The sequence below is a fragment of the Camelus bactrianus genome, chromosome 7 (assembly GCF_048773025.1).
Source record: "Camelus bactrianus isolate YW-2024 breed Bactrian camel chromosome 7, ASM4877302v1, whole genome shotgun sequence".
NCBI classification, from domain to species: Eukaryota; Metazoa; Chordata; class Mammalia; order Artiodactyla; family Camelidae; genus Camelus; species Camelus bactrianus.
Window position 1 is genome coordinate 33,365,907 of NC_133545.1, and position 13,919 is coordinate 33,379,825.

The following is a 13,919-nucleotide window of genomic DNA, read 5'->3' on the forward strand; positions in this document are numbered from 1 at the left end:
ATTTTCTTTGGTGGAGACCTTGTACCGGTTGCAGGGCTTCTTTGTTCCCAAAGTGTGTTTTCAGTAAAGAAGGCTATCCTCATACATTCCTGACTTAAATGTGGGCATGGCTTCTCTAGGGTAGGTAGAGAATCAGGCTACAAGATTGAGCGTATGGATTTTGTTTGGATTACGATTGAAAGAAACCAACTGGAACTGACGTGTTTTAAGACAATCAGGAACATTTTACTATAGGCTGGGTTTAGATCAGTTTAAGGAATCACTGTTCCCCTTTTGATTTTTTAATTTTATTTCTGTAGTTTTTTTTATTGAAGTATAGTTGGTATACAGTGTTGTGTAAATTCTGGTGTACAGCATAGTGCTTCAGATATACATACTCATGTATCCTTTTCGTATTCTTTTTCATTATATCTATTGAATATAGTTCCCTGTGCTGTGCAGTAGGACCTTGTTGTTTGTCCATTTTATATACAGTTGTATCTGTTTGCCTTTTTTAAAGATGTGATAAAGGCATTGTGATTTTATATTTATAAAATGGCCTACCTGTTAGAGATTCTTACTGATGTTTGTGCAAGTAGAATGATATGATGTCTCTGACTTGGTTTAAAATTTCCTAGGGAAAAAAATAGTTGGGTTGATAGGTGAAACAAAATTAGAAAAAAAAATTGATGATAGTGATTGAAGCCAGATGATGAGTCTGAGGATTTATTTTACTATTCTTTGTAATTTTGTAAAAAAATTTTTAAAGAAAATCATGTTGTAAAATGTCTATAAATGGAAGAGATTTTTAAACCAGGAAATTCAAGAATACTCAAGCAAAAGGTGATAAATAAAATAAGTGCAGGCTAAGGATGTTCTGTGTTAGAGAGGTCGAGGGATACCAGACTCAGGAAAGATGAAAAATAAAGATTGTAAGGTAGCAACTCTGAATCTCATTCCACCAAAGCAGGTATGAGAGGACTCACGGGCTGGCAGGAAATTGCATTTTATTTCCTGCCTCTCTCATCCCCCTGCCCCCACGCAGCCCCCCCAAAAGCTGTGCAAAGGCTTGGTGTCATCACAGTGTCAAGACAGCAGGGAGGTCCTGCTTATTAGTCACGTGCCAAGATGATCTTTGTCCTGTGCGCAGGGTCCCCTCAGTCCATGGCTCTGCTGGAGCACAGCATGGGTGACTAGGCTTTGAAGCCCCACAGACATCTCCTGGGGCAGGGTCATGGAACAGGTGTATAGCCAGCAGATCTCAGGATTTGCCAGCCTTCATCTCTGCAGGAATCTCCTTCACCTTTTCTCTTTCTATCCCTCACTTGCCAGGACATCTTGAAGAAGCGGTGTGTGGGTTTAGGCTTTTACAAATGACAGTAGGAGTGATTGAATTCAGGTTGCTTCTGCTTTCTGCCCTGACAAAAATAACTATGGAAAGGAATTGCAAATGCTGGCTGCTAGTTACCTGCTTGAAATGCGTGTGTTGGGAGGATGGGGGAAATACAGGGAGAAGAGCTATGAATTGATATCTCTGTATGTTCTGCTACAGTGAGTTTGTTGGTCTTGAAAGTATTCATGCCTTTGGAGATAAATATACAAGGGTCGACTAACAGGGAAGTTTCTTTTGATGAATAAGGAGGTATTCTTGCTCTGGTGAGGAAAACTAAGCAGTCCCTTGGGAAAGATAAAATATTACCTAGGTCAAAAATAAAGGTAGAAAAGCAGAAGGAATTACAAGCCAAGTTTCTTCTGCACACGTAATGGGTGTAGATATGTAATTTGGAGATGGTGAGAAATTATTCAGTTACTTTTGATGAAACCTCAGAGAGAGATGAAAGGACTGTGTGACTTCAGTGATGGAAAAAGACTTTCAGATTGGCGGTGGCCTGCCAGTGTGTCCTCCTGTTGTCCCTAGTATTGAGGGAAAAGAGTGGGGGCCACATTCTGAAGATGTCGGAAATATCCAAAGGCACTTCCAGTCACAAAAAGCAGTGACTTCACAAACACCCACTTGAGTTTGCCCATCTCATCATTTTTCTCCTCTTTCTAAATTTTTTTCTTCTTTCCAGATTTTTTCCTTCATGTTCTCTTTTAAAAGCCCCCTTAAAATCAATATAAATTTAAACTGTGCTTTCACCCTGGTTTATGTACATCCAAGTCTGTGGCCACCTTCATGCCTTCTAGTGCAAAAAAAAAATAGAGAAAGTGATAATTAATGTGAAGATGTGTAACTCTGAAATTGGCAAGTAACTCTGACCAGCATGATTTTGTGTGTATTCAACTCTTACTACAAAAGATCAAAGGAAGAAAAGAATAATAAGAGGGAAATGATCCTCTTTCATAAAGCCAGCTCTCTTCTGCTCAGCTTCCAAACTCGTTCTTTGGGTTCTCAGTGGATGTTTTCAGTATCACGTGTTTTCCATCTAGGAAAAGGTTATACATGAAATGTGCATATATGAAATGTACATAGTACAGTTTTTCCATAGCATACAGTTTTCTTACTATAAAAATAGAAGCTCTGAGATTTAACATGGGTGACTAGGGTAATGGACTGGACTCAGCACTCATCTGCTAGACAAAATCATTCATGTCCCCCTGCTCCTTTCCTCAACATCTTGTTGAGTTCAGTATTACCACATTGTAGTCTTTTCAGAAAATTGTTCTTTTTTGTTGTTGTTTGGACTACCATTTAAATTTTTATTTAGGCTGTGTGTTTATTATATTTTTAGAGATGTAAATTATATAAGACAGATAAGAAATACCTTTTATATATATATAAATTACCAGTAATATCATCACCCAGAGATAAATCGTGTGGTTAATATTAGGGGATAGAATCTTCTAGACTAGCATATATATTTTTTCTTTTTAAATGAAAGATGTACCTGTGCATACTGTATGGTACCTTGCTTTTTCAGTTACTTATATTGAAAACCTTCACCTGTATTATTCTTCTTCAACCTCATTTTTAGTGATTGAATACAAATTTTAATGTGTGAATGTGCAGTTCTGTACATAATTATTTCCTGATGATTTATGTAATGTTTAATTGTATCTTATGCTCTTTTTAAACTGTGAAAAAGGCAGATCCCTAGTTTTCTAATAAAAAAATCATGGAGAAATATTAACACATGGAGATTTCCTATTTATATATCTGCTTAGGGAAATATTCTCTTGCTTGAGGAGACAACTATAACTGACTTGTGACAGTAGTTTTAAACAAATTTGATAATATTAATGTTCAGAAATCTTACTAAAACTAAATATTCTGAAACATAAATATTTCATTCATTTAGGAGAGCACAAGCTTCATTTCATCCCTGCCCTAATCGGCCCCTTCCTAGAAGTGACCTTGATACCCCAGCCAGATCTCCGGAATGTCATGATTCCTATTTTTCATGATATGATGGACTGGGAGCAGAGGCGGAGTGGCAATTTTAAACAGGTAGGTGGATGTGCTCCTCATAGCAGTTGAAAGAGTTTCAGTTCTCTTTGAGCATCTCTGAGCCACCACATTCAACTCTGAGTTGGGGAATGAGCACCAAAGCAGCCATCAAGGGACCCAGATTCCAGCCTGGGCTGTCTACTCCCAAGCTAGACACCTCTCTGGTACTGTGTTCCCCTGAGCCTCCGAGAAGCCCTGAAAAAAACATTTCATTCCTTCACTTAAAAATCTTATGATTTCCTAGGTCTGTGTTTAAGGACTGGCAGAGACTTCATTTGCTCCATGCTGGACACAGCACAGTGTAATCAGAAGGTTAATGATTCTTAAAATCATTGACCTCTCAGTGGTCTGCAAATTGTGTTTAGTGAATGGCTTAGCTTTGAACATTTCATGCACAGTGTGTTTTATTGCTCTTTGCTTGAAGCATTAAGAATTAATTTAATGGGAAAAGCAGTAGAAATTGTTGTGAAGGAAATTCCGAGGAGATGAGCCTATCCTTCCTCTCTGACATAGGATCTAATAGCTCTGCTTCAAAGCTATTTTTTTTTAATTGAAGTATAGTTGATTTGCAGTGTTGTGTTAGTTTCTGGTGTACAGCACAGTGATTCGGTTAGACACACACACACACGTATATGTGATCCTTTTCACATTCTTTTTTGTTATAGGTTATTATAAGATACTGGGTATAGTTCCCTATGCTGTACAGTAGGACCTTGTTTCTGCTCCAGTTTTGGAAAGACAAAAGTTCTTATTCCAAAACCAGATCTCATGGCAGAAATCAGCTGCTTTGGCCATGCCAAGCCACTCATGTTGGAGATAGCAGACCTCCTATCGGTTCACACAGTCACCGTGCTCACCTGTGTGCAGCCACCTGTGCGCAGGATCTGGCCCTCCTTGCTTCTCCAAACGAAGCCTCTCTCAAGTCTCAGAAATGACTGTCAACTGTACGAGCAAGCTGAATGCCTGCCTAGAACCCTCCTGTTGCCAAAAGCATGGCATTTCATCTGTATCCATATCTACATTTATTTTCAAGACAGCTAATAGGTGAATGAAAGACTATTTAAAAATTGTATCAGGGAAGACTCACTTTCCTTCCCTTTTCTCTTTATCCCCTTGTTACCAAACGCAAGTTCGTGAAGTTCATGTGCCCAACACACGGTGAGTCCAAACAAACCAAAATGTAGGAGTTTGGAGCAGAGAAAGGTTTATTGCAGGGCTGAGCAAGGAGGATGGGGTGGCTCATGCCCAAGAAAACCCTGAACTCCTCAGAGGGTTTCAGCAAGGCATATTTAAAGGCTCAGTAAGGGAGAGGTGGGTCGCAGGGTACATGATCAGCCCACAGATAATTGTCTGATTGGTTGATGTTGAGGTAACAAGGGAATCAAACACTATCAATCCCTAAGTGCCAGAAGGTCTGGGGGGTCGCGATCATCAAGTAGTCAATTTCTTCCTTTGCCTGGTATTTTTAGCATCTGAAAAAGTCAGGAAATATTCAGGAGATACTATTATCTGGGTACTTCAGAGAGGAGGTGCAGCAGAGGATATGGAGGAGGGTCTGTCCTGGGAAGGCCGCATAGGGTCCTGCTCAGTTACACCCTTACTTAAATTTGATTCAGAGGGAATCATTGGGCTTAGCCCTTTGACAAAGTCAGATATCCCTCCCAGTCCCTGCTTGTGAACTCTCTCTGGCCATGCAGAGGTTCTTCATTTTCTCTGTCTTCTGCTGCCCTAGACAGATGAAGGGGTATTTCTTTCTGCCTTCCTGATATTCAAGTTCCTAAAGGAATTACATTTTTGAAAATATAAATGTTTTGACTGTGGTTTTCAGGAAATATGTCCTCTTTCTCTCTCATGCTGCTTACTGCTGACTTAGAATATGTCTGTGGATCTACCATCTGTACATGGTTAGGACAAATTCTCAACTTCAGCAAAGATTCAGTGCAACCTCGAACTGTTTTGAGAAAGAAAATAGATACAAAACACATCAAAGATTTAATGTTTGTGGATATGTTAGTTTGCTGATGTTCATATATATATATATAATGATTTAAAAAAAAAAAGACATTAGACTTGCCAGTTTTTACAGCTCCTAAAAAAAGAACTTAGGAAACGTTTGAGCTGGGCTGCAAGCATTTGTGTTTGAATCAACAAATAGAAGTCTTTGGCGGCAGCACATGCTACCCCACTGGGAGTTTGAAGTCGTGTTGCTGCATCTAAATTGGTGCCCTAGAATTCCAAGGGGGTGTCTCCTGTTAGCCACAGCTGATAATGTTGCTTTCACAAAATTTACTGTGGCTTTTTCTTTTGTGGAAATAAATGTTTCAACTCACCTAGAAAATCCTCCTTGTGAAGGGGAGGAATGAGAGTAACATTTGGGTATGTTTCAGGTGGAAGCCAAGCTAATTGACAAACTGGACAGCCTGATGTCAGAAGGCAAAGGTGATGAAACATACCGCGAGCTCTTCAACAGTATGTGAGTAACATGTTCATCCCAGGTTCATTCTGTTTGGGGGATTTGGTGTCAGTGCTAAGCAACTGAGAGCTACAAAGACAGCTTGGGTCTCACAGGAGTGCTTTGTCTTTGTGGAGTGTGAAATAAAGGACAATTGCCTAACTCTGGCGAATGCATCTTATTATGTTGATGATTAGACATATCTATTTGTATTAGTGTCTGATTAGGACAGGTCACAAATGTTATGTAACAAATTTCACTCTTTTCATGCCTAATAATTTTTAAGCTGGGGCTGCAAGATAATGCTTTTAAATAGGGTTAGGAGTGGGAAAGGGGAACGAAATAGTGGTGTGATTATTATGTTTGTACACAGTGCTTTCCAAAGCAAGATATCCTTGGCTGATTTGCTGTTGGGAAAATTAACCTAGTTTGCATCTGTTCTTCAACACTTGATTTAATTCATCAGTAACGACTGCTCGTTCAGCATTAATTGCTTCCTAAATGTTCCTATTAGAATATGAAAGAAGCAAATCATTTTTAGTAAATTCTGTGATTAGGGTTTGTATGGAGGATTGAGAAATAGTAGAGTATTGTTAGGAGACTCTGAGACTGTCCTTACTCATGTAGGAATGTGATCAGCCTTGCAGGATGAATTGCTTGTACCAAGTATTCAGCCACTGTGTCAAGGGGCCAGAGAGGACACAGAAGTAGGTTTTCGTGCTTTAGGGTTTTGATTCTAGCACTTGTTTTCCCAACAGCCTTCCATAGCTCTCAGTCATTTTCAAGCCTTGTGTGCTTACAAAGTGTTTCTTTTTGAAGGAAAACCAGCTCCTTGTGCTTGGGAAATGTTTGCAGTTCATTCAGAAATGCAAAAACATTTCAGGCATACATTTTTCTATTACAGAACGTGCTTTTACTTACATTTATGCCGAGGTATCACCTACAACTCAATATTAATGCTTTAGTGCTGAGAGCCAAAAGCAAAATTCTGTAATTCGTTTTATGATCTTAAGTTTAGAGCAGCGGATATATTAATATTTAGGTTTGAAAAGTATTATTAGGGACTGGTAGATTTCAGCTTGCCTGATTCAAAATCATTCTTGAAGCTTTTTAGAAAATTGTGTTGAAAGGAAAAGCCAAGAAGGGGTATACAGATAGCTTGCGGTGATGGTGGGTGATAAAATACATTCTTTGTACTGAACCCTGAACAATGACATTTTCTTCTGATACTGTAATTAAACTGGAACTTTTAATAATTATTCACCAAGCCCTCATTCATTCTGATGTACAAAGCATCTGTCTTCCATGACAGCTGGAATTTAGCAAGGATTCTGATTAAAACCTCATCCGATATAATAAATTGCTTTTGAAAACCACTCTCAATTCAGTTACTAGTCCTTGGTTTGAACAAAGAACTAAAATGAGAAAGCACTCAGTGAAATGAATCTTTTGAGATTTGTGATTAATTATTTATAATAAATTCATAAGATTAATAAACACTCACATAGCTTTATAGTGCCTCTTATCTACTTTAATAAAGGCCTGATAGCATGTAATTTGGATTTCTTGTATATAAATATGGCTTTGAAATAGAAGATGTACCTTGACATTAAGATCAAACCAATAATTAAAATATTAAGCCTCTATAATTAGGAGTATTTTAAGGGGGCTGATTCATTCAAGAGTGGAGATTTTTATTCTTTTGTTGATTTTTAGCATATTACTAGAAATGTTACTATAAATATTTTTCTTTCATGCTTTTATGATCAGCATATGGGGAATAAATAAAATCTAAAGTGCTAATTAAATGTCATTACTACCTGGGCTCAGAAAAGAAAGTGAAAATCTAACTATATTTCAGGAAACAATAAAATGCTTCTTTGGCAACAAAAATCACAATGAATTGGTATAATCACAATGAGTCATTGCACACATTATGAATTAGGAACACAAGCCCTTATGGTGCAGATTCTCATTTGTTCTGTGTAATTCATGTCTAAAACTTCTTAAAATTTGTTTCAGAAGCTGAAAGTAGCTCCCTGCTTCCTTAAAATGTAGTACGTACTCGCCAAAATAGCCTCCTTAGAATGAGACTATCAATTTGTACAGTCCTTCCTAAGAACTCAGCTCACCTTTCCCTAACCCTCATGTTATCTTCATTTACCCTACTACATCTTCTTAAATAAATAGGGATCAGGATTCATTGTTGTTGATAATGCTGAAATTGTGGACCATTGCCGCCCGCATGTTATCTAGAACAGGGTATCATAATTAAATTCTGCCTCCCTGGATCCACTTAACTCACTCGTTTAGCTTTGTTTATTAAGTATCTCCCTGTGCCAGCTGCTCTCCTAAGGCCGAGGCTGCAGCAGTGACTACTGTAGGAGCACCTACTAGGGGTGCCAACAGCCTCGGGTTCCAAAGAGGCTTTTCAGAAGAGGTAACCTCCCCCTCAGTCCTTTACTATGCTTTGTTCTGTGTTATTCTAAATAATTCAGCAAGACTCCAGATCATTCCACAATCGTTATTTTGTGATTGCACATTTAGTCATAGTTAGGAGACAGAGGATTAGCTGTGTAACACACACGTCAGGTATCTAGCTCTTCTCTCTGGATTGAGAAGGGCAGGCACGGACGCAGGTGTTTGATACAATGATGGCCTCCAGGTGATGCTGTTATGACACAGAGAGGTAGACTGAGGGTCAGATCCCGCACTCTTCATATTCAATCACAGAGTAAACGGCTGAGGAGCAGTGTGTCTTCCTGCAGGACCCTGATTTATCCCACTCCCCAGTGTTAGAGAGTCCCATTGCCTATAAATTAGAAATGAGAAATCACCTTTCACTGTTATTAGATGACTTCCCTGTGTACTTGACATGGGCACGTTGGCACGATGATGGACCAAATGGAAATATACCAAATTAGAGGCCAGTGTCACCCAGGTTATCTAGAAAGACTCTTCTTGTCCCATAGCTTCTCCTTGTGAACAAGTAGCAGGTAAACTGGGAGGACAAGCTTCCCCAGAGAAGGAACAAGCCTAGCCAAGAAAACAGATGAATTGGGTCCTAGGCTTGGTCCTGATAATTGGGTCTTGAGTTAGTCAAGGAAACAGACTGCAGAGCTTTGCCTCCTTTTACAAGAGGATTATGTATCTCAGATTTCTTACTGCATCCGGAGGCTGTGCAAATTAATGAAACTCATGCCTATAAAAGAAGTCTCCATATATTTTTAGAAGTATTACCTAACTTGAGTTCTTTGTTTTTCAGCCTCTAAAGTATATGAGGTGTGGGCTGTCACTTGGGAAGATTTCTCCATCATCCTGCATTATTTTGGCAGGCAGATTTTCATTTGAGAACTTGGTTCAATACCAGTTTGGCATTTCAGCTCGAAACAGGTGCTTTTCAGAGGTTTTTAAAAGAAAGCCCATTTAGAACAAACTAAGGGGTTTTTCCTTGTGGGGATTAGTCAGGGCAAGCTCCATCCCTTCGTGTGCTACTTCTCCCCCACCCCACCTCCTTAATCTAGGAAACAGTTCAGAATAAACCAGAAAAACGGATGATCAAGGATGCAGAGGCAACCGATGAGGAGACAAGACATATGCTTGGGCACTGGAATGGCGATAGCAAGGAGTGAGGAGTGGGAAGGAAAACTGGGAGAGAATGTAGCCATAGGCAGAAAAAAAAAAGGCAAGCTTTGACCAAATAGCTTTTTTTCCTACTAAGAACAGTGTATGATAGGTTTAGATGGTACTTGTCAGAAATATTTTCTCTCTGTGTTATTCCTGAAACCAAGATGAAAGAGAAATAAGATTTCAGACAGAAATAATGATCATTAAATTTAGGAGGGGTAAGAAAGTATCTTGTCATGCCTACATTCTTACTTTTATCTTTGGGATTTTTTTGTAAAGGTTTTTGCCAAGTATATGGTTAATTTGTGGAGAGGTGGGAGTGAAAGTAAAACAGAGCCTAATTATTATGATTGTTATTGTTTTGTGTTTACATAGTAGTTCCTCTGCTCCAAGGTGCTTAAGATTAGGGAAAAGTGTAGGAGGAGAGATGTGGTTCAGTACTTGCCATCAATCCGCTGTAACAAGCACATAGAAAATCCTCTGTGATTAATGACAAAATGAATGAAACTGTTGAGTGAGTGCACAGATAGTACAATATGTATTGAGTGGGCAAATGTTAAGTGAGAGGAAAAAACGCAAAACGTCATACCGTCTGTACAAGGATTTTCCTGTAGCAGTTGCATTGCAGTAAAATTGCTTGGATGAAGATGCATTCCTCTGAGAGGTAGGAAAACATTTTTCTGTGAATAAAGCAAGATCTTACTTAAAAGTAAACTTAGAGGCACTCCTGTTTTCGCTTTTCGCAGTGTTATTTGATGTGGCAAGGCGCAAGCCTCTGTTAACGTAAGAGAGAAGCTAGGAGACAATGTCTTTGAGCTGTGAGGTGCTTGCATATTTTGAAAATTTGATTATATGCATGTGTTCGTATTTGATGACTTGGTAATCTGAAAATCAATTTGCTTTGTCAATGCTTCCTGGATTAGAATTCCACTATTTGGTCCCTATCCTAGGTAAGACATTGTTTGCAAATTGTGCTACTTATGAAATGTTGCAGTGGTTGCTAAGGCATTTAAGGTACTGATGAAAGTAAAATGGTTGTCATGGTGACTGATAAAAATAAATGTTGAAAATGCCCTGGGTTCTTTCTTTTCCAGTCTCCTAAAGAAAATTGAGCGGGAAACATGGAGGGAAAGTGGCGTTTCATTAATTGCCACTGTAACTCGGCTAATGGAGAGGTTGTTAGATTACAGGTAAGCTGAGTCCCCCGTTTTCCAGATATGCTGAGCTCCAGTTAGAAAGTCAGAGTTAGACTACTGCCAGCCTTCCACTTGAGTTAATCACTCAAAAAAAAATTGATAATCAGACCAAGGAACCTTGCTCAGTAAAATAACAGGCTTCTAATTGGCGGGTTTAGAGGTTTATTCTTTGTTTGTTTTTCCTGTTTTTTTATGTTTTGTTTTGAGTTTTTTTGGACAGTTCTTTCAAAGTCTTAGTGAACTGAGAAGGTTCTCAGAGTCCTGTTGTTAAAGAAACCTTTTTTTTTTTTTTTTTACTATTTAGACTCACCCATTAGAACCAGTAGATTCATTCATCACAGGGTGATGACCATTTAACAGAGAATTGTACAACCATACTGCATTTTTATAAAAGCCGAAGGAGAGTGAAACTCACACCATCACCTTCTGTAGACATAATTTTTTGATTTTTAAATTATCTAAATTGCTAAAGCAGTTCATCCCACTTAAATGCAGGGTGTTGTTTTAAGAATAAAAGCCTCATTCTCACTGTTGATGGCCAAGCTTACCAGCCTCTTCTCACCCCAGTAAGAGGTGTATAATAACACATCTTCACCCCTCCTTTTCCCCCCTACCTGTCCCCCCCCCCATCTATGGAGAAGGAGCACAGTCCACCTGGAAGTGAAATTCTCAGCGGAAACCCCCCGACCCTGACTCGAGCTCACGCCACCTGGGACAGTTCCTCTCTTCTGCTGAACCCTGATCCCAACAGCAACTTGCATGTTGCCTCTAGTCCCTGAGAGTACTTGTTTTTTCCCCCTAAAAGAACAAATTGTGTTGGCCCCTAGGAAGGAAGTGCTGAGTTCTGACTCTTGCTTTTTGTTTTTAGGGACTGCATGAAAATGGGTGAGGTCGATGGCAAAAAGATTGGCTGCACAGTTAGCCTCCTGGTTAGTAAACAATTTCCCTTTTTCTCCTTATAGCCTAACATTTGTTTTATTCACAGAAATACTATGTTTTGTTTGTTTTTAATCCACAATGTATCTTTATCTGGCTGTTTCTTAGAAGAGTTTAGAAGTGTTTTTGCTTCAGATTGAATTAAATGCTAGAGAATTCTCAGCTCTGAACATTGCAGCACGCACCCGCTGTCAGGTCTGAGAGTGGCTCCATCCTTCTCCTGTTGCATCATTTCTCCACTCCGGAGTCTCTTGTTGCTTCTCTAGGAAAAAGCATGACGTCCCTGGAGAAAGATCTTTTTACTTCTGTGTAGACAGTTTCTTCCGGTTCTTCTTATATTTCTTCTATATTTAAATAAAAACTAGTGTGCTCTTCTTTTGTGAACACATGACAGTTTTCTGTTTAGCACATGAATTTTCACTCTCTAGTTTCTTTGCAAGTTAAATCCATAGTACCACTATTATTAAGGTCTGGATAACCATAAAATTTTTCAGCCAAGCAAGACATTTTTTTAATACAGAAATTAATAGTATCATTTTAATAGCATTTAAAAAGATATGGTTACATTTTCAGGAACTAATTTAGAAAGACTGCCCTCGATCAACATAAAAAAATAGAAATAATGGTTTTCTTTTAAACATTTTCCTGACCTTGAGTAGTATAAACCATACAGAGCCTCAGAGATCTATCTTGATTTTAATTTATTAACTACAGGAATGTCTGGCAAAAGGCAGAAAGCTGCCTGTGTTTTCTGCCAATACACAGATTTCATATAAAAAATAAATTATGCCAAACAAGACATTTTTTAAAGTAAAAAGAAATACTGTGTAAAGATAATAGGCTAAACCAGAACTGTCCTAGGAAAACAAAGTTTATATTGAAATGTCAAATAACTAACTATTAGATAGAATGGTAGAGAATGACCATACGTTTAGATATTCCTTTTTCAGATTTTAATATAGGATGAATTGACGCTTTTGATAATTTGTCTTAATCAGATTTAAAATATGGGAATATGTTGTGACTGCTTCCGGTTCTAAATTTGTGAATATCATGGTTTCTTTTTCTTACTTTGCAGAATAGATGAAACCTCACTTCTATTCCAAGCACTTGCACAGACAGAATTCTAATTGTTACTCTGATCCATATGTCTCTCACATACTTTTGTGTTCTCTTTGCCTGCACCTTGAAATTTTGTTTTGTCCCCTGTTCTGATTCTGTCTTGTCTTAGCTTGTTGGTTTCAGTTTTGCTTTTTGTTTTATTTTTCCCCTCACAGCCCCTGTTCAGAGCTCTGGATTTTCACTCTCTCATGACTGTCTTTTTAACCTGTTTCCCTAATTTGTTTTCTAGCTGCACTGTTCTTCATCTCTGAGCACATGACTTTCTCTTTCTTTACCGCACCCACCACTTCCTCCTCATTTTTGCATTTAATTGTTACATCTCCACCTCCGATGTCAGTCGCTAAATATAGTGAGACCTGAGCATCCTCTATCAGGCCACGTCTTGTTATGCAGGTTCTTCCATCATTTTTGTCGTCAGACCCAACAGTAACCTCCAGGCCATCAGGCCAGGCTCACTGGGTCAGCCCATCACCTCTCCTCTTAGCACTTAATTCTAACCTTGAGCACAGTCATTCCCACTTTAAAATTTCCTTTCTGTGCTTCCCCAGCTTTTACCAGCCTTTCACTATGGCAGGATCCTCAGCCTGACCTGCCTCCACATCCCTCCTTGTACATCATTGTTTGGGGAGAAAAGCCAAGGGCTCTGTAAACTTCAGATATTCTCAGTTTGTTTCCTTAATGCAAGCTCTACCGCAACTTGGGGCGCAAAATCTCCTAAATAACCTCAAAGAACGCCTTTTCCTTTCTCCAAAAGAGTCATCTTCCGCTGCCTCCGTCTTCTTTCACAGCAGCCTCTGTTTGGAGGTACATGAATAAATGTAGACCCTCGGTTCATTTCCTCAGTCAGTCTAACAGAAGAGATCATTTCCTTGGATGAAAGAATGAGTACTCTGACCTAAATGTGTTTACTCGAGTTTCCCAGGAGGAATAAGCCAGAGACTTAATGAAATCAGTGGTCCCATCTGTATTCCGCTTGAGACAAAGAATTTATCCTGCTAGTTATGAACTGACCAAGAATAATCCTTCTAGAAAATGCAAACATTTTGAAAGCTGTTCTAATTTCAACCAGCACAAGAATTCTTCTTTTTAAAGGGCCAGACATATAGCTTTGAAGCTAATCTTTTTAGCTTCTCCTCCATATGGAAAGTTCTTGATGTTT

At 38.8% G+C, this 13,919-nt stretch overlaps 1 protein-coding gene across 1 annotated transcript in view; it reads left to right on the plus strand.

Annotated features, from left to right (window-relative positions):
• Nucleotides 1-13,919, plus strand: part of DOCK4 (dedicator of cytokinesis 4) — a 405,568-nt gene that overhangs the window by 344,024 nt on the left and 47,625 nt on the right. Inside the window, exons 31-34 of the mRNA XM_045511159.2 lie at nt 3,279-3,427; nt 5,815-5,900; nt 10,601-10,696; nt 11,571-11,631. Of these exons, the coding sequence (XP_045367115.2) occupies nt 3,279-3,427; nt 5,815-5,900; nt 10,601-10,696; nt 11,571-11,631 (392 nt within the window). The remainder of the gene's footprint in view (nt 1-3,278; nt 3,428-5,814; nt 5,901-10,600; nt 10,697-11,570; nt 11,632-13,919) is intronic.